Source organism: Theobroma cacao, chromosome 3, assembly GCF_000208745.1.
Source record: "Theobroma cacao cultivar B97-61/B2 chromosome 3, Criollo_cocoa_genome_V2, whole genome shotgun sequence".
Lineage (NCBI taxonomy): Eukaryota > Viridiplantae > Streptophyta > Magnoliopsida > Malvales > Malvaceae > Theobroma > Theobroma cacao.
In genome coordinates this window covers 32,827,681-32,847,381 of record NC_030852.1, presented here as the reverse complement: position 1 = coordinate 32,847,381, position 19,701 = coordinate 32,827,681, and the positions used below count along the sequence as shown (strand labels likewise).

Genomic DNA, 19,701 nt, shown 5'->3' with positions numbered 1-19,701 from the left:
AAAACCAAGAACTCATCATTTTTGCTTGAAATTCTTCTTGCTCCTTTACCATTCTTTTTGTACATGTAAAGGGTTTTCAAACTTATTCAAAGTCCAGCCAAGGACTTTATAATACAAAGTTACAAACACAAAATCTTAACGAAAGGGACTTGTCCAGTCCAAGAAACTCCCATATTCATTTAATGGAAGGTAGGTTCTGCTTCTTCTAATTCAATTCCTTCATCAGCAAGCCTCTTGTCCTTGTACACATACCATTTAGCGAAAACCAAGTAAATTGCCATGTTCAAACTACTCAAAATTGCCAAGAGCCAGTAGAAATCATAAAGCCTCCCTTGGTTCAGGTTGTCCGGCAGCCATGGCTTCTTGTTTCCAGTGACCTTGTGAACTATAGTAACCAACAAAGAGCTAACGAAAAATCCTAACGAAAGGGTACTCAAAAATAAACCTGTACTCATTGTTTTCATCCCTTTCGGACACTCCCTTAAGAAAAAGTCAAGCTGCCCTATGTATGTAAAGGCCTCACCAGCCCCCACAAACAAAAACTGAGGGACCAGCCAGAAGACACTTAATGGGATTTCAACCGCCCGATCATTTGTAAGACCATGCGATCTTGCGACTCTCAGTCGCTTTATTTCTGTCATTGCTGCTGCTATCATTGCGATAATGGACAAAACTAAACCGACTCCGATCCTTTGCAAAGGGGTTAGCCCTTGTGGGTTTTTGAGAACTTTTCTTGCAATTGGAGCAATGAGCCTGTCGTAAATTGGGACAGTCACGAGAATGCTAGCAACGAAGAAAACTGTGAGTGATGCTGGTGGTATTTGGAATATGCCAATGTGACGGTCCATGGTAGTTGCCTGAGACACTGAAAATGTTGTCATTTGGGCATACACGGTCCAAAATATGATGGTGGTTGCCCAAATGGGTAACATTCTTATCACCAGTTTCACTTCTTCAACATCTGTTAGGGTAGCTAAGTTCCACTTGTTTGCCTCAGGAGCTGATGAGTCCTGGATTGCTGCCCTGTCCAGGAAACTGTACACAATTGAAGCCATAAAAAAAATTAGCCAACAAGTAATAAAAAAAAAAGGGGGGGGGGGGGGGGGGGTGGGTTTCAACTTTTTCAATGAGCACCAGCTGAAGTTAATCAGTCTTTCACATTCCAAGTTCCAACCAAACACGTCTAGAAAATTGTTACTTTCCCTTTTATTTTTCTTCACAAGGAATCATTAAATGTCAATTTTTCTTGTCATTTGAGTTTCATTTTCATTTGTGAAGATGTGAAGCATTATAATTATCTTCGTCAAAATGGAGAGGAAACGATATGTTTGGTTACGGAATTATGAAGCCAGCAAATAAGAATTTGTGGGGTGGGCCATATGATAGTCTATATATCTTATAGTATTTTTTGTTTTATGCAGGATATCAAGGCAAAAGAAATATCAAAAAGTAAGTTTAAAAGATCTGGTTCTATTAATAGAGCGTGATGGAAGGCAAGTGAACAGGCTTTGGACACAAGAGCCAATATGTCCGAGTATTAGCTGGGGAAGGTGTAAAGTAGTTGTTTGAAGACAAGATTCTTGATGGTCGATTGGCAGACAGTCCTTGGTGGCTCGTGATCTCTTTTTTACTCCTCTCTCTCGTAAATATTAGCTCTAATTCACACAAACCATGTCTCATTCGCCACGTTCTTTACATATTTTATGGTCTAGATGAGAGCAAATCTCTTGTTCATAACGTAGAAAATTTTCTTATTTTCAAAGGGGGAAAAAACACATATCTGTTTGGGATGTACATATATATGGTATAAGTTTGCTCCTTGTTTACTATATCAAGTAGGGGAATTTTTTTCCTTCAAAAATTTTGTGTTTTGGGTTGGAAAAAGCAATGGAAAACGAGATAAGAATTGAGGACAAGAAACATGCCACACTGAAATGTTTACTCCCAATCGCGTGTGTTGTGTCTAATAAAACTGTAGTTTTAATCTGAAAGGCAGAGAACAAGGCCAAAAACCAATTGGGGTTGTAGACTCATGAGTTGGACTAGAGATATCCTGGGGGGCTGGGAGTGGCAAATTATCAGGAACCCTGGAAAACAATTTTCAATAATTTTACTCTCTGATTGCATTGTTTGATAGCGAACTGGTTGACTATATTCTATCAAATTGTCCCCACCGAAAAAGATAAGTGAGCTGCCTGCCACCTAACCTTATATTGGAGACATTAAGATTTGCATGTGTTCCTAATTAACTATCCTTGTTTGAATCTCCCGTTCCAATAATTAATAGTGGGAATTAACATCAAAATACGTGGTCCGTTCCTCTTGATTCTTGATTTACTACTATATTATGCTAATCTGTCCCTTCGAATATACCCAAAGACACTTTCACTTTCCTAGTTTTACGTAAAAAGAAGTATATACTACTCTTTGCAATTCTGGGTTTAAAATCTTGGATTTACCTGGTGTATGGGTTACTAGTATTTCAAGTACTACGTTGAGGACCTATTCGTTTGTATGAAAAGAGGGAACATACTAACTGTTTAATTGTTCCCATATGCCTTAACCTTTTGCATATTCTTTTAACTGTAACTTTTTGTTATCTTTTTCCTCTTCGGTTTGTCCTTTAAACATGAATCCAACGCCTTAAACTTCAGTAACAAATTGAGAAAAGAAGAGTTATTGTAGTTGAACCAGTAGTTGAGGTAGAGATTGGTATTAAATAGAACACTAACCGGAACTGCTTGCTGTGGGGCAACTTTTGCTTCTTCTTCAATCCCTCAGCTGCATCATCAATATTGAAAAGCAACGACGGATCAGATGGCAACTCCAAATGCCTCTTCTTCCAGGCAGCAACAAACACTGCGGCAATTTGAGTCAAGGGGCTCCCCACCAATTTCTTGAAACGGTATCGCCTGGTTCCCGATAGAAACACGACCAGCCCTATCACGATAGCACAAGCACAAATACCGTAGCCCCATTCACGCCCTAAATTGTCCTGGATGTACACCAGAATGGTGACCGAACCGAGTGACCCTATGTTTATGAAGAAGAAGAACCAGTTAAAGAAGTTTGTCATCTGGGATCTCTCTTCAGGGTCTGAGTCATCGAATTGGTCAGACCCAAACCCCGAGACGCTGGATTTGAGACCGCCGGTGCCAAGGGCGGTCAGGTACAGGGCTAAGTAGAGAATAATGAGTTGTATGCCGCTTGCTTGGGTGCAAGTTGTGGGGTTGTCCATGCTGCACTTAGGGGGCCTCAGGCTCGGGATTACTGTTGAGATTGTCAAGATGGTGACGCCCTGCTCCCCAACATAATCAAAAAAGAAAAACAATTGAACTTTAGCTTTACAATTAAGATAGGAAACTATGATACTCGACAAGGAATGTGGAAAAAAAACCCTGAGAACTAATGTCAACGTGCGTCATCAAAAGTCAAGGTTAAGGAAAGGCAACGTTGCACTTTAGCAGATACTAATTTCTTCAATTGGGGTATATATGTGAAGTAAGATGATGGTCCAATCAAAGGAAATGAATCTTACAGTTGCCTGAACGGTGGCGAAGATTCCAATCGTGAGATATCTGTAAATAGAATAAGGAGCGAATTGAAAAGAAGATAAACGTTAGTAATAGCTTAACTGAGGTTCGCATGAGAAACTAGTACAAAGTATTTGATTAGAGTTGGAGAAGGAGGCCCAAACCTGCCAAGAAAAGTGTCTGCGATAAAACCACCAAAGAGACAGAGCATGAAGGAGGTGCCAAGGAAGTTGGTCACGGTGGTGGCAGAGGTAGCATTGCCCAAATGCATGGTGCCCGTCAAATACGTTACCAAATTAACAGCGATACCTAACGTTGTTAGCCTCTCACATGCCTCAACACCTAGAATCATGGCGGCACTGGTCCAGCCACCGGACTTGGACCTCTCGGCGGGGCTGCCCTTGTAGTCCCAGGCATCAGGGAGGGTTTTCCCTTGTGTTACAGGGAGGGACATTGTTTGATATAAAGGTGAAAAAGAATTAATTGAAGAATGCTTGGGGTTTGCTAATTAAGTAGAGCTGAGAAAGGAAAGAGATACTTCTGGGAAGGGAGCAAAGGCTGGTGGGGTATTTATAGAGAGGAGTGAAGGAGGTTTGTGTTCAGGTGAGATGAAGTCCATTTGGAGAGGAAATGGCACCTGGAGCCTAGATTGATTGGCTTTGCTATTATTTAATTGCGGAGCTAAAATGATTGATTAATACTTCCTCTCCATTGGGACGTTGGAATGTGGAACCATGGTTAAGCGGAGAAAGGTCGGCTGAGGCGAAAAGAAAGAGTTAAAAGAGGTGAGGGTAAGGGAGCTCACCTTTTTCCCTATTTCTTGCAAGAGGTCTCTCTCCATTGTTTGTGTCCACGTCGTCCTAGGAAATTCAATTTCTCTTATTTAATGGTATTTTAAAGTAGCATGGAAAATAGTATTATAAAAGTATTTAAAGCATTAAAAAAATAAAAGCCGTATGACAATTTCGACTTTTTTGAGATAGAAAATTAATAAATTGAATTGAAAAATGATGAAACTGTGACAAACAATAAAGTTCCATTTGATTTCTTACTAATTTCACACAATAAAATTATAAATATGACATTATACATCTAAATTTACATCTATCAATTTTATATTCTTCATCATAAAACGATATTCATTCTAATTGTGCTAAGCCTGCTTAATCCATTTAAATTACGTTTAATTTGAATCTTCAATTTATATTCTTGTTTAAGTTTTTACGGCAAAGAATGAGGGAGTCAGGACACCAAAAATGATTGGGTGTCTTCAATGGCTTTATAATAATTACTTAATTTTTTTTGGAAAGGCATAATAATTACTTAATTTAATCTTTGTACCCAAAAAAATAACTTATTTTAATCTTAGGGTACAAAGTTTTCAAATTTCACATTAACAATTATTAATAGTAACACAAAAAGCAACATTAATTTGTCGATCTCCTCTCCCAAACGTTAATCATCACAAATTGTTATAAAAGATCCTTTGGAAAATCTTTTTGGTTAACGGTTCAAATTGCTTATGCTATGAACACCACCCAATTTTCCCGACCGGAAAAAAGTTTCCTTTCTTTTATTAAATAGAAGGTCAAAAGCAATTTTCTAGCCACCTAGTGCCTACTGGCATGGGTTTACTGTATATCTCGCATTATGGGGACCCATGCTTTTGTATCCATATCCTAAAAGAGTGGTGATCGAACTCTCTGTCCCGAGTTCCGAACTCCCAACACCCTGGAGTGTGTCACCAATGCGTCATTACACATTTCACTGCTTTTTTTCTTTTCTTTCTTTTGTATTCTATTACTCAGCTTTCCTACTTCCTATTGTTTCTCTGTATTTGTTTTTATAGTATCATCACACACTTATAGCTTTAAGTTAGAGAGTAATTTTTTTCAAAAAGGCATAAAGTAGAGTTTTATTTTTATTATAAAATTTTTATTCTACTCTTATCTCATTTTTAGCACTTGAGTTAAATCTAAATTGTCAAATAAGAATAATCCGTTTCATACTTACATGGAATACAGAGAATGAAGGATTATTATATGATGTGCACTGACAATTTAAAATAAAGCTCTCTATCCCACGTTCCAAATCTAATTGCTTAAATTTATTTTTGTTTCCAAAAAGAAAATAATGAAAATATTGTATGATGTGCACTGACAATGTGCCCATATTGATGTGAAATAGCAAAAATTTAACATGGCGTGTTGTCATTGAATACTTCCCTTGAAATGAAACCTGTCAAGCCACCAATGACCAACTGAAGTAGAAGGGCGTTTTGATTTAAATACGTGTCCATGGATTTAAATGTATGAGAGGGATAGAGAGCTTCCTTTGATCAGAGAGCCCACCTGCAAGCCATTACTAACGAAAACTGACCTTTCCAATCTCTGATAAGGGTTTAACCTCATTGTTTATAGATGTATAGGGGTGGATCGACCACAAAATATATGCCCATGGTTTTCTTTTCTTCTCTGTTTCGGTGTTGGTGCAATCAATATAAATCGGCTAAGCTAATTAGTAAAAGCTTTCTTCGCTGGTGATTGTCATGTTTCTTACTAGTTCCTAATGTGGATTCTCGACACGCCCTGTTCTCTCTCTCTCTGATCATTAACTCGCAATAAATACCGGCCGGGTAGCTCTGAAAGAAATTAATACTCAAGCCCAACCGATTGAATGATTAATGTTCTCTGGTCAGGTATTGATGCATGCATGCAAGTCAGAAAAAGCAATTATTGGGCTTAACAAAAAATATATATATATATATATATGATGAAGACCATGAAAAGAGAAACATTATTGTATCCAACATGCTGAGGCAGATAATGTTGGATTTTACCTTGTTATGGAAAAAGAACACTTCTTTTGACGTGATTAGAGGACGGGTTGAAATCAGAGAGGTAAAGAAATGGTGCACCCGCACGTCCACGTGAAGCTGTGCAGGGTTCCTCGTGAGCGGTTTGTTTTTTGCATCGACCTTGTTTCTTACCCACGACTTCCACAGAAAAGGAAATATTTGTATATCTCTACGTAAAAGTTTGAAAAGTACGGTGCTAGCTCTAACTCCATTTTCATGTATATATATTTTTAATTTATTTAAATATTATTACATAAATTTACATTCGAACATTTAATTTATCGATTGGTGCATGATTATTTTATTCTAAAAAATAAAATTTAAATTCTTCTTTTTTAATTATAAAAAAATAATATTATATAAATTTATAATCTCAAAGCAAAACTTGTATAATTTTATGTCTTGCCAGATGTATATGCATCAAATTTTTAACATGCAATGGCTCATCACCATATATTAATTAATATGCAATGGCTCATTACCATATATTAATTAATATGCAATGGGTGTGTCTAAAATCTATATATAGTTGAAACAATTTAATACTATTCAAATTTTATATATAATATACATAAAATATCATTTACCTACTTCTTGGAATTTGATTATCGTTTGCTAAATTGATAAAATGAACCCCCTATTTGGGTTTTAAATTGCAAATGAAAGACCTATATAATATATAAATAGTAATGATACTGACCGATGTGAAATATAAACAAACCTCTCATTTTCCATTCTAACGCTAAGTTTTTTGTCTCTGTATAAATTTTTCCTCTAATGTATTTTTATTTAGAGTGGTTTTTGCATTTTGGAATGGTCGCATTTGAAGTTGTAGGTAGCCAAAGGAAGAAGCTACCCTACAATTCCAACACGCGACACGTCTGATTCCCAAGATTCTACATGGGGCTTTGGGGTCGATTTTCCGCCACTAAAAATTTCTAAAATAAATGCACTGATTGAACCCTGGGGGTTGACCAAGAAAAATATGAATGGGCATCAACCAAACAAAATTAAAAAAGTCAAGAATAGACCACATTGGTCAGTTATACGGTGGCCTACACCCAATCGCTGGACATTCCAGGTTTCCTGTTGCAATTGGATTCGTGATAAAATAAGTATTCTAAAGAATCAGTAAGCTGGCTGGCTTTCCAGAAAATTTTGCTAATTGAGGGTTTATAACTATTTGTTGCTCAATCAAAATTATTGCCCTATTAGTTGAGATATGATATATATAAGTGGGTGTATACTATTTTGTAATGATATTTTGAGGGAAAAGTCAAACAAAATTCATACACCATTAAAATCAAAGAATCAAATTATAAGGCGATGAGCCCACTTGGGTTTCTTACGAAATTTGCTTGGAAGGATCTGTAATCAATAGTTTTGTGCCTCTAGCTACACCCAAGTGATGCAATACTACAGACTGTCTCCTACTTAAGAAATAGGGTAAATAATGCATCTTCTAGTTCATAAATTAGGGGAAGTATCTATCAATAATTACAAAATGCAAGTGCAAACCCATTCAATAATTATAAAGAAAGAAAAAGAATTCATTTTGGTTTCGGTGATGATGAAAGTGACAAGATTCAGCTCTTGTTCAATCCTTTCGAAAAATATGTGAATTCCATTGAATTTTAAGTGTCATGCTATCAAAATTTTATATACTTAATTAATTTGTTTTATTTTAGTAGAAAAAGATTAAGGATATAATCTAAGCTTTTGGGGTGCAATCGAAAGAATAAAAATTGGGAAGCTTACGTCTATTTTCTTGTTTTTTTGCTGTATGGACTTTTCATTTCGACAAGCAAAGGAATCCCCTCCCCAACCCAAGAAAGGTAAGAAAAGGTCAGAAATGGATAACATTCATACTATAAAGTATTAATGTTTGTATTATTAAGGATTGTAATGACTACCGAGTAGAATAAAGAATTCATTCCATGTATTCCTTCAAGTTCTCCAAGAGCCAATACACTAGACAAGATGTGACAAGTGGCTCAAATATAGCTGTTTAAAAAGCTCAAAACGGAATATAATAAACCACTTAGGTACGCTGATTTTCTCACTAAAACAGTCCTATAATAGATGAGAGAGAGTGAAACAGTCCACGTGTAAGGTGATGGTTGGTTGCTAGGCCACTTCTTTATTAAGGAAAAAAAAAAGGGTCGCCCCATGTTTCTGTCTATTGAAAACATGCTATGGTTTTGAATGATAGCCTATAGCTTAATCCACGAATGGACGGCACAAACTCTTATAAGTCAAACATTATCAAATAATTTAACTGCAGCAAGTTGAGAGACAGAAATGCTAAGGAGAGGAAGTTACATTACAAATGCATTTAAAAGAAGTATTGGGTCATAATTAGGGTAACCCAAGGTTTCATCATCAACCACGCATCAAAATTTTTGGAACAAACACGATGTCATCTCTGACGTGGCAATCAAACCGACATGCTTATCGCGTTCTTTCTACATTGTTTGATTGATCATGAGTTAACATGCTAACTCATTTAGATGGTTATTATAAGGGCAAATGCATTTTAGTTTGCTATGTAGTTAAGTTATTAGATTAGATCTCTCTATTAATGTTTCATGATATTGTTTTTGAATATAATGCGACGATGGAGATTAAATTTAATGCTATTGTGGACAAACCAGATAAGTTTGATCAGTATCATGATCATCACTTTGGCGCTTTGGTGTTTTGTTTTTTTGGCTTTTCGGGATGTTTTTTGATCTTGCCGTATTGTTCTTTTGTTGAAAGTTTCGTGGCAGTATGATCAAATGTAGGAAAGAAAAGAAAGCGTTTGGCACTAGGAGTTTAACCCTAGAATTAATTTTCATTTTGAAGATGTAATGCCAACTAAATTATCTTGCCACACACTATTTTGACTTATTGATGTACATTACTTGCTGGCAAAAAATCGAAAGATTATATTGTCTTATGCATTCAAAATGAATTTATAAGATTATTACATGTCTATTTTGTAGTTGTATTAATTTCTTAATTATAATTGAATGGACATAATTTATTTCGCCCTTATATAAAGTAAATTTTCAAAACTAGAACGTGTTATGTGTCTGTTCATTTAAAGTTCTTTAAATAGGGCCATGCCGTAAGAGTTACGACTTTGAGAGGCTAGAGTCTATAGGGTTGTAAAGCGATGAAGTATATTATATGAATATTCATTTACTTATACAATCTGTAACTTGTAAGTATCTTGGAAGATGGTCTTTATAAACTACCCAAAGTTTACTTGCAAAGGACTCTTGGTATCACGAAAAGGAAAAGGAACAACAAATCAAATGTTGATTAATTCCAGGAACCTTGTCAGCTTCTAGAATGGGATATTTTAATTATTCAATTATAGAAATGATACCAATAGAAGATACTGCTCAAGCTAACGCCTCCAATTGAGGAAGTCGACAACTGGGGGAAGTGACAATAATTGGAGGGTCGAACACAACAACAGTTTCTGTATGATTAAGCGTGATCCCATGTGTTGGGAATGTACTGGTTTTACCTTTTGGGATATTTAGATCCATTTTTGCTTCGCTATATTCTTTAATTATATTATCTTAGATGATAAAGTTGGTCACATTGTGTTGAAATCATGCTTAATTAATCTTGTTTTAATGAATAAAACCCATACATTGAGGGTTGAGAGTGTGAAAAGTAGGCTAAGTGGCTTATAAAAGTTGGACTGGAAACAGAGAAAGTGGAATGCATGACCCTAGCTGGAGGAAATCTTTTCCAAACCTTCCCCCACCATCAACAGGTGGCTTTTATTTTATCAAAGAAACAAAAAAGGTAAACATGGAAGAAATGGAAAAAACCAATAGCGACAACGCTTGGAAAAAATGTGATAAACGTGATACGAGTTGAAGGGATGACTTAAATTTTTCTCACCTTTGCTCCAGTTTTCACTTTACAGCCATGAATTAATGGGTGGACATTAATTAAAGGGAACAAAAAAAAAAAAAAGAAAAAAGAGTCTCGAGTTTTCGCTTCACGGGCATGAATGGGTTGGGATGGGATGTGAATGAGAAATGAAAGGAGAAAAATTCTCGAGTTTTCGCTTCACATTGCAAGTTGGGAATCAGTGATGATCAAAGGAAAATGAAAGATCTCAAAAAAACTCTCGCTTCTTCGCTTCACATTGCAAGTTGGAAAACAGTGATGATCAAAGGAAAATGAAAGATCTCAAAAAACTCTCGAGTTTTCGCTTCCCAAATATGATACTGCAGGTGAGGCCTTTGAAGAGATTTGACAGGAAAAGAAACAAAAATTATTGCAAACATTGGTAAAGGCTGTCTATTTTAACTTGACATGCACGTATACGTGGGATATCGAAGAAAGATGATGAAAGATCAAAAGAGGTGAAACATTCGAGTTTTCGCTTCACAGGCAAGGAATTGCAAATTATTTTAGGTTGAATTTGAATTAATTTATCCATTTGAGAATTTCTATGCGTCAGAGTTGAACGAATTTCTTGTACAAATGGGATTTTTTTAGCTTATTTTTAGTTTGGACGAGTTTATGAAATTGAAAATGTCAAGAAAAGGAGAAGCCAGCTAGCTAGGTGTAGTAATCTAACGGCATGACTTGTGTTCTTGTCATGTGCAAAAGCGAAAAACTTGTCCAACTAGAAGATGTAAAGGCACTGATGGGCCTTGAACATGGGCCAAGACAACCCATCTTTATGACTTATGTAGTGTCCATGATTCTATTTGGGTCCAAGTGTCGTACAGCAAATGACACTTCCCATAATATTGGGGCCTCGTAAAGTTAGGAAACGGGTCCTACAGTTTCATGGGAAAATTATGGCCCCTCATAAGTTGTGTTTACGTTGTTAGTTCTTTGATGGAGGCTTGAGCTAATTCAGTAATAATGGGCAGATGACTATGTTATGCCTTTGGTTGCATAACAAAATTGAATACAAGGCCCAAAACAAGAACGTTCAGCTGACAAGCCTGGAAGAGTTGGAGGGGGAATTTAGTAAACGATGACTTGTGAAATGTGACCGTGATAGCTATTTTTGCTTACGTATTTTGCTGCTTCCAGCCAGAATGGTTTAGCCTAATATGAAATCCGAATCATAATTCGATTAGAAACTTGAATCTTTTAGTTCCGCAGTATATATCAAACTGTTGATGCACAAGGTGAGAAGCACCGGATTTCTCTCACGAGCTGATGTCTGAGTTCACACTCACGCTTGGTTTGTTTCTTTTTTAACCCTAATAAAAGTCATTTGGGAAAGATGAACTATATTTTATTCGCAAACAGATCTTTGTCCTCCCACTTCTCTCTGAAATAATGATTTCATAAGCTGCAACTTGCATTAAACATCAACATTTTTTTTGAAAGAAATCACAGAATCTTGTCACGGATGCAACAGAAAATCATATTCATTCGTAAAATTCTTTTAGTTTGTTGTCTTCACGGGTTGCTTAAAATCATATTGGATAACACACTGAGTGTCTGATGCTTTAAGTCATACGGTTCAACAATCATAGTGGTTGATGATTGTGCCATGTTTCTTCACAAGATAAAACGTGTCAAATACTGCAATATGTGTTAATCTTTAATGTTTGTTAAAGAGTTTCGGGGGTACTTTTGCATCTATAATTATCTGATATATATAGTTACAACTCATAATCAAAAAATTATTAGTTGGAAGAAGCATTAATTCATTGATAGCTATCAAAATTAAGACTGCTAGAATGTCATAGATATCTCTGTATGACAGTTTCAAAGAGTATCCTTGAATTACAATGAGAAATAGAATCTCAGAGTAAGAGTTATTTGAACAATCATAGAATTAGGAACAAGAGAAAGTTACTGGGACCAAAAGGAAAAACCAAAGGCCAAAAACACAACATTGCAGCAGAGTTACTGCAAATTATGTAGAAAATGCTTAAGCACAAATGAAGTCAGATGGTAGCTGCTTCCCACAAGTGTTGATGAGCAAGCTCAACGAAATGGGAATGTTAATGTTAATGCCAAGAACGTTAGCTTTAATGGCTGTGCAAAGGCACACAGCCGCTTCGAGATCGACAAGCCCTGATAGCACCGAGCAGCAGGGAGTATCTGGAGGGTTTCCAACCACTCCACCGATTGTTCCATTCAGCAACTTGGCACAAACCCCTAGCTTCAGAGCATCTCTAGGGCAGCTTTTCGTGGGAGGAGAAGGAGTTGGTCTAGGGTTTGGGTTCGGTCTAGGCTGAACACAAGTGTTGCACCCACTTACAAGGGTGAAGAAGAGAAGGTTGATAGCGAGAAGGAGAATGGTTGATGAACATCTTTTGGAATCCATCTCAAGAAAAACTCTTCAAAGTCTGAACAGTTCTACTTATCCTAAGTTTAACTTCCTCGTGATGAAGAAATAGGCAATGCGGGTTTATATAGTGTACCAAGTGTAGCGTGTTGCTTGAATAATTGGCAAAGACAAAACACTAGGCATGTGAACTAGCAAGGCTGGCTAGAATTTAGCTGGCAGCGGCGATGCTATAGATTCAGAATCAAAATGCATGAGGATCTATATTATATTTCAATTTACCGCTGTTGATTCTTTGGATCATAAGATTGACCAATCTGGTTTGGCCTGTTAATCCAATACCCGTGAATGATACCCATCTGGCAATTCTGTTTTGTGGTACTATTATATATCTATCTGGGACGGGTATACCATGTTCTCAACCAATCAGGCTATATCACGTTAATTTCACGAATGTGGATCTCTTTTCAGGAGCGTTAGCATCTAATGCATGTATTGTCCTTAGCAATAATGTTGTCCTATATCCGGAAATATTTTTAGAAATGAATCACTTTTGTTTTATCCTAGCTGTTATTTTGGGAAATCTGGGAAAATTATATTGAACCCGAAATTGAATTCACTACCCTTCGGTTTCAGCTTTTGAAGAAAGTCCAGAAAAAGCAGCGATGGTAAAATTATCAGCCCCAGTAGATACATTCCCAACCAGCACTTACACCGCAGACCTCGAAACGATTCCTTCGTGCACAAAACTCCAGAACAAGACATTACAGCAAAAAACTATTTTTTGAAAGCTGAATTTCATTAACCATACAACCGATATGTCAATATTAATCTCAAGCTGTAGCTGTCAGAGACTCCCATCGGCATGAAACACCGGCTTAGCAAAAAAACGATAAAAAAAGGTCTACCGCTCAAGGGGTTTTAAGCGGTAGACAAGCAGGAGAAGAATCACAACCTGCCCACACAGAAAAGCTGAAAGCAAGAGACAAGAGTCCTAGCAAACTTAAAACAAAAGCCGAAGGCTACAGATCATAGAAACCAGAAACCCAAAAATCAAGGCCCTGGAAAGCCTCTGCTCACCCAAAACCCTTAATATGCTGCCTCTCAAAGGGCAGCATAAAGATTTCAGTAATTTATCCCGTCAAAGTGATATGAATTACAAGTAGTTGAGTGAATTCATGAATATTGAGGTGACAAATTTAACATAGTTATAGATTTTAATGAGCTTTCCATTGATGAAATGGAAATTAAAGGATCTGAATTGATGATCATGTTGAAAAATGGAATGCAACATCCTGAACTGAACTAAACTTCAATAGATCAGGCCCACGTAGGTCCGGCCCATGAAATTCTCTAATTATCACAGCGTACTTTGTGAGCAACACAAACAATCTCCTTTCTAACTTCATATAGCTAATTAATCCAACAAATACATACTTTCTATGTGAATCTGAGAAGCCAACGACACTAGGTCAGGTGAATGTGATTTTCAATGGACAAAGGCATTGGTTTTGCGCAAAAAGTCCTGGCTCCCAAGCCTCTTACGTAGGCATGAACATTTTCTTCCATATGCACATTCTGTACATATTTTGTAAAGAACTCAAAACTTTTTTAAGAAAACTTTTTTAAGCTAGAATATTTTCTGAGATGTAAAAGTTGATGGTGGAAGCTTTCTTTCTAATCAACCGCCCTTCACGATGTGACTGATGGAACACTTCAGTTTGTTTGCATTCATTTAAAGCTGATAATTTTGTTTGTTACCCTTCATTTATCTGTGGATCCTGAAATGATTTTCCCACCCAACACTCTGATCAACTAATTGGCAAAGTAACTTTATTAATTAGATAAGCAGTTAGCCACACCAATCCTTGCACAAAGCTATGTGAACAGAGAATTGAAAAGTAAGAAGCTAAATTATTAACGGCTTGACATTACTGGCAATGACTTTTTTTATAGGATGAAGTTATCAGCAGTTGATCCATAAACCTGCTAGGGTAAAATGGATTATTAGCCTTAAATCTTGCTAAAGTTAAGGGAGCCCACCTAAGCTTTGGATTTTAATTTCGCAATATAATATTGCTTGCCTCTGCTACTAGCACTAATTAAGCGTTTTGCGTGTAAATTTGGAACAAGTTTAATTATATACTTGATTAATATAATATTAATTGTTTGCCTTCTTATTTTCAAACTCAGGCATGGTTTGAAAATGGAAACAAGATGATGATATATTAACTTGAATCAAATTAAGGTCTCTTCCACGATCATGAATAAGTATCGCATTCACCCAAAATACTTACCAGGTGCCACATATCCTAAATTTGTTTGTGTTATCATGGAATTTGGTCCAAGTTTTTTGTTTTAATAACTGAAATATCAGTCTATTTTTTTTTTAAATAGAATTTGGTCCAGAATGCCTTTTGTTTTCTTTTCATTTTAGGGCAGGGGAGTTAATGCAAAATCTTTTAGTGGATGCTAGTCATTATCGGAAGAACAGAGGAAAATCAAGTGGTTTTTGATTAAGCTTAAAACCGGCTAAATTGTTAGCTCTCTTAATCATGCTTCATTACACTGAATGAGTTTTCCATTTACTTTAGTTTAGGAAATTAAATATTTACAAATGCCCATACATACTAGTTAAGTATGGTGATAATTTTTTAAATTATTTTTTGTTATAATTTATTTTTTAAAAAACAGAACCCATACTTATTAATAAACTTACATATTTTATTTTTTTAATATGATCCCTTTCTATTTATAAGGAGTTTTTAAGAATATAAATCTTTTAACTCATATGATACTCCATTTAGTGTTCATTTCATAATTTTGTGTTACATGTTCGGTAAATTTATCATATTAAGATTTAAGATTTAGAAATTAGAATTTTTAGTTAATAATATAAAATTGGATACGTGAAGCAAAATTAGGAAAAAAAAGACATCAAATGAAATATCAAGTAGAAGTAGAAGATTTCTATCCGAGTTGTTAACGGAGAGATATTGAAATTTTTTATTAATAATTATGAATATGAATTAATTTACTGACCACAATTACCCTGTTTTCCGTTTAAAGATATGAAATTTAGACCTCAACTCTTCTTAAGAGTCCTCGCAACCATTTGGTTCCCTTTCCATTACTTGTTTATACAAGTGCAACTCCAGTGCTTTGCTTGCAACATTTTGGCTTAAGCCCAGGATTCATAGGCAATTATAACAATCATCTATACTCTGTTGTTGCTTATCTGTTTTCATCATTTAATAGTTGGAGAATATTTCAGCAATAAGTAATAGCTTTTATATATTTGCATTAACTTGTTTGAACAAGAGATCCCAAGGAATATTTAGTTTCAGAATTAGCTAATAATATTGGCGAAGCATATTCTCCATGACAGTTACAAAGCTGCAGTAAAACACTATTCCTTTTGTCTTGCAATCGATTGCTTTGATCTTCTCATATACTGAATCACATCTGTCAAACGGAATAAAGGTGAAGATTGTCCCTCAAGTTTACCAGGAAGATGTCAATGCAGATAACTTCAAAACTTTCAATGCATTACAGATAGTGACAATGTTGTCGACCTCTGGCAAACAGGGGAAGCTGTTTTTTTTTTGTTTTTCAATGAGTTTGAGTTCATTACTCAACACGAGGTCGCTAGAAAATAAATTAGCCCCTTGTTTGGAACATATCTCAAGTTGGAAGATGTAATGTTGACTTAATTAAATATCAGTAGTTTCTGTAGTAGAAAGAAAAAGATAGCACCACAAAGTGTGAATGGAAGGAAAAAAAATGTCTTGACAATCATCTACATTGATTTTTTCTTTTCTTCAGTGGAGGGCACAGTTCCAAATGAATCTCCAGTGGAGCCCATGGTAGGTTCTAGGCTCGCCCGTGACTCTCCAATCCAGCTAGAAAACTTCCAGTGACAACATGCCAAGACGGAAGACTCTGCATCTGCATGCCAGAAAACATAGGAACAAAAGACCTTAGTGTAAATATCAATAAGCTCAGAGTAGTATAGAGGAAAATAAAGGATTGACTATAACAGAATCAAAATGAAGCATCGCTTCTTGCATTAAATGTTGCGTTGTGATGTTTCAAGATTTATACCAGAGATGTATATATATTGAAAGGATCCTAAATGGGTTAATATATGTAGGATTTTTCAAACAGAATCTATAAGATCAAAATTGCTTTTTAAGGAAAAACCTTTTTGTTCCTTTAGTTAACCAAACTAGATACCATTCTTTGATGTTGGATTGGATTCTTACTGTAACTTCTATAAGGATCTTGAAAATCAATTGTAATGTAAATCAACTTTCAACAAACCTTAGAAGGGAAGGAAAAAAAGAAAAGATATAGCTCTGACTGTTGCATAACAAGCCATGGCAGGGTACAGTTAAGATTGGAATATAGCGCAATTAAAACAAAACAAAAGTGGCCGAAGAAAAACATGAAGGTGTGACAAGCTAGCATTCAAGAAAATGATGTAATTCTGCATCCCTTTTGTCGACCTCAGCAGTTAGCGGTTGTAACTATCCTAGTTTGGAAGAGCATGGAACAGAGAAGATATTGTATAAAAATCAAAGTAAACCAAGAAAATATTTAACTATATATCATTGCTTAGAAGACGAGGAAAAAAACCCAGTGTTTGTAGAATCAATTTTATCAGTTTTGTTCAAGAAATTGAATATGCTATTTGCTAGGATGCATGGAATGCGAACATCTTAATCTTGCTGATGCTATTGATTGCTACTTAAGATCAAAAACTGTTGCACACCGTATAATTTATGCTAGATAGATCCACAGATGGATGTTAGGGGCAGTGGTAACATGGCAATTTGTTAATCTCCACCTCACGATCACAAACATCCAAAGTTCAGCAAAAATCTTCTGCCTTTGCCAGCTCAAATCGCAAAATTAAATAGAGTTATTGTACAAATTAATTAATAAAATTGTTTTAAGTTAACGTCAAAAACAATGGACTTGTCCACTTGAAACCCTATAAAACCCCCCCTTTCTTCACTCCAAGTTCTCCATCCTCACATACTGCTCTCTCCTATTACTTCTACTTACTCCCTCTAAGCAAGAGAAGCAAATAGGGTTTGAGAGATGGCTTCAAAAAGATCAGCATCACTTGCTCTCTTTTTTGCACTTAATATCCTTTTCTTTTCCCTAGTCAGTGCTTGTGGTTCCTGCCCTTCCCCCAAACCAAAACCAAAACCAAAGCCCACTCCCTGTTCATCTCCATCCACTCCCTGTCCAACTCCATCTGGAGGAGGCAAGTGCCCCAGGGATGCCCTTAAATTAGGTATATGTGCTGATCTGCTTGGTGGTTTGCTCAATGTCACCGTCGGTAAACCTCCCGTGCAGCCATGCTGCTCCCTAATCCAAGGCCTTGCTGATCTTGAGGCCGCTGTTTGCCTTTGCACAGCTATCAAAGCTAACATTTTGGGCATCAACCTTAACATCCCAGTTTCCCTCAGCTTGCTTCTCAACGTCTGCTCAAAGAATGTTCCTTCTGGCTTCCAATGCTCATAATCACTACTAGTTTTTCTTTCTCGTCAATTCTGGTGTTGCATTTGTTTTGAAGTTCTAATGTCCATTATGTGATCAGTGTTTTGCATGTTGTAATTGGTAACTGCTTGTTTCCCTTTGTTGTAGTGTTGTTTGCGATTGTGGATTGATTCTGAATAAGTGTAATACTTTTCTTCAGGTGTTTTCTTTGGCTTTATGTATCATTAAGGGAAATGAAAGATTAGTATTATTCAGCCTGTTTTTCTGAATAAACCAAAAATGCTTCCATATGTTGACAGTGGAAGCATGTCAGATTTCTCATTCTCATGCTGTAGTTTTCAGTCCCGTGACCTTAAATCTCTCTACTTGTCAAATCATTCTTTCTCTTGTTAATTTTGTTGCGCTTAATTACATCTACATGTGGAAAATCACCTGGTCTGGTCTCTCCTCACTTCACATCTTACATCTCACTGCATGCCCTACGATAATAGTAAGGCCTATGTAAGCTAACCCAGCTTGTTAATTTTGTCAATCTGTTTTTTTTTAATTTAAAAATTATTATGAAATTCTTATAAAAATAATAATTTTTAAAATTAAATTAAAGTTATTTGGTAAATTTTTTTTATAAATTTTAATTTTAATTAAAATTATCATAGAAAGTATTTTTTTAAAAAAGTAATATTATAATTATTATTAACAGATAAGGATATTTTTAAAGTAAAAATAAATTTTTTTTTGTATTTTTAATAAAAGAGAATAAAAAAACTCCTCACAAGAATTTTTTTTGAAGTCTTTTTAAAAAATAATTTATTCTTTAAAAAAAATTACTTTTTTTAAAGAGTTTTTTAAAATTTATGCTTGATCTGATTTTTATTTTTAAGAGGTAGATAAATTGAAAAAAAATTAAATCAAGCAAGCACTTAATATGATTTCATGACTTCTCGTGGCCATGATTTTATATTCCAAAAATAGCTACAAACTCTTTTCCCTTTGTATATTTCTAAAATGAAATAGTTAAAAAGTGGGTAATAGATAAATGGAATGTAGCACATTTAATCCATATACTAAAAGAACTATGAAAAACTCCAACACATTCACAGATGAGATATCAAAATCTTGTAATTAAGCATGGCTGCAGTATGGAAAAAAGAAAGTTCTAGTAAAGAAAAAGAAAGGAAAACGTGGTCGCATATCAATGCTGATTTTGATTTTCCAAACTTTTGACAACAACCGGCTGGCGGGTTAAGAGGGCCCATCATGAGGAAACAAAGGTCCGGTTACCACAAGATGTCTCCATCATTCTTACATTTTTCGTGTCGTTTATCCCTTGGAGCAGTAGAGAGAAAGTAGAGATATCATAGTCAGCCTTTTTTTAGATGACCACACGGTGGTTTAATTAACTATGTTCAGTCGTGGCCCCATGGCGCAAGTTTTTGAAGTCAATAGCAACTACCGGCACTGAAAGCACAGTTTTGAGTCCGTGACTAAGAATTTGGTGAAGGAAGATGTACGCATTCTCACATGAA

General features: G+C 35.7%; 3 protein-coding genes across 3 annotated transcripts; 1 reads left to right on the top strand and 2 right to left on the bottom strand.

The window, feature by feature from the left end:
* Positions 1 to 4,280, bottom strand: LOC18606295 (protein NRT1/ PTR FAMILY 6.3). Its single transcript, XM_007039826.2, has 4 exons — positions 3,698 to 4,280; positions 3,539 to 3,578; positions 2,733 to 3,298; positions 1 to 1,035 (listed from the first exon to the last, which is right to left on the bottom strand). The coding sequence occupies exons 1-4, from the start codon at positions 3,985 to 3,987 to the stop codon at positions 180 to 182; spliced, it is 1,752 nt and encodes a 583-aa protein (XP_007039888.2). The 5' UTR covers positions 3,988 to 4,280; the 3' UTR covers positions 1 to 179.
* Positions 12,060 to 12,892, bottom strand: LOC18606294 (14 kDa proline-rich protein DC2.15). Its single transcript, XM_007039825.2, has one exon. It carries the CDS (start codon positions 12,701 to 12,703, stop codon positions 12,305 to 12,307), a length of 399 nt encoding a protein of 132 aa, XP_007039887.1. The 5' UTR covers positions 12,704 to 12,892; the 3' UTR covers positions 12,060 to 12,304.
* On the top strand, positions 17,680 to 18,496 carry LOC18606293 (14 kDa proline-rich protein DC2.15). The gene has a single exon (XM_007039824.2). The coding sequence runs from the start codon at positions 17,771 to 17,773 to the stop codon at positions 18,197 to 18,199; it is 429 nt and encodes a 142-aa protein (XP_007039886.2). The 5' UTR covers positions 17,680 to 17,770; the 3' UTR covers positions 18,200 to 18,496.

Coding starts and splice junctions, on each gene's coding strand:
- LOC18606293 (XM_007039824.2), top strand. CDS start 17,771: ATGGCTTCAAAAAGATCAGCATCACTTGCTCTCTTTTTTGCACTTAAT.
- LOC18606294 (XM_007039825.2), bottom strand. CDS start 12,703: ATGGATTCCAAAAGATGTTCATCAACCATTCTCCTTCTCGCTATCAAC.
- LOC18606295 (XM_007039826.2), bottom strand. CDS start 3,987: ATGTCCCTCCCTGTAACACAAGGGAAAACCCTCCCTGATGCCTGGGAC. Junction 3,579..3,697: donor GCAGACACTTTTCTTGGCAG/GTTTGGGCCTCC, acceptor TTCTATTTACAG/ATATCTCACGATTGGAATCT. Junction 3,299..3,538: donor TCGCCACCGTTCAGGCAACT/GTAAGATTCATT, acceptor GTTGGGGAGCAG/GGCGTCACCATCTTGACAAT.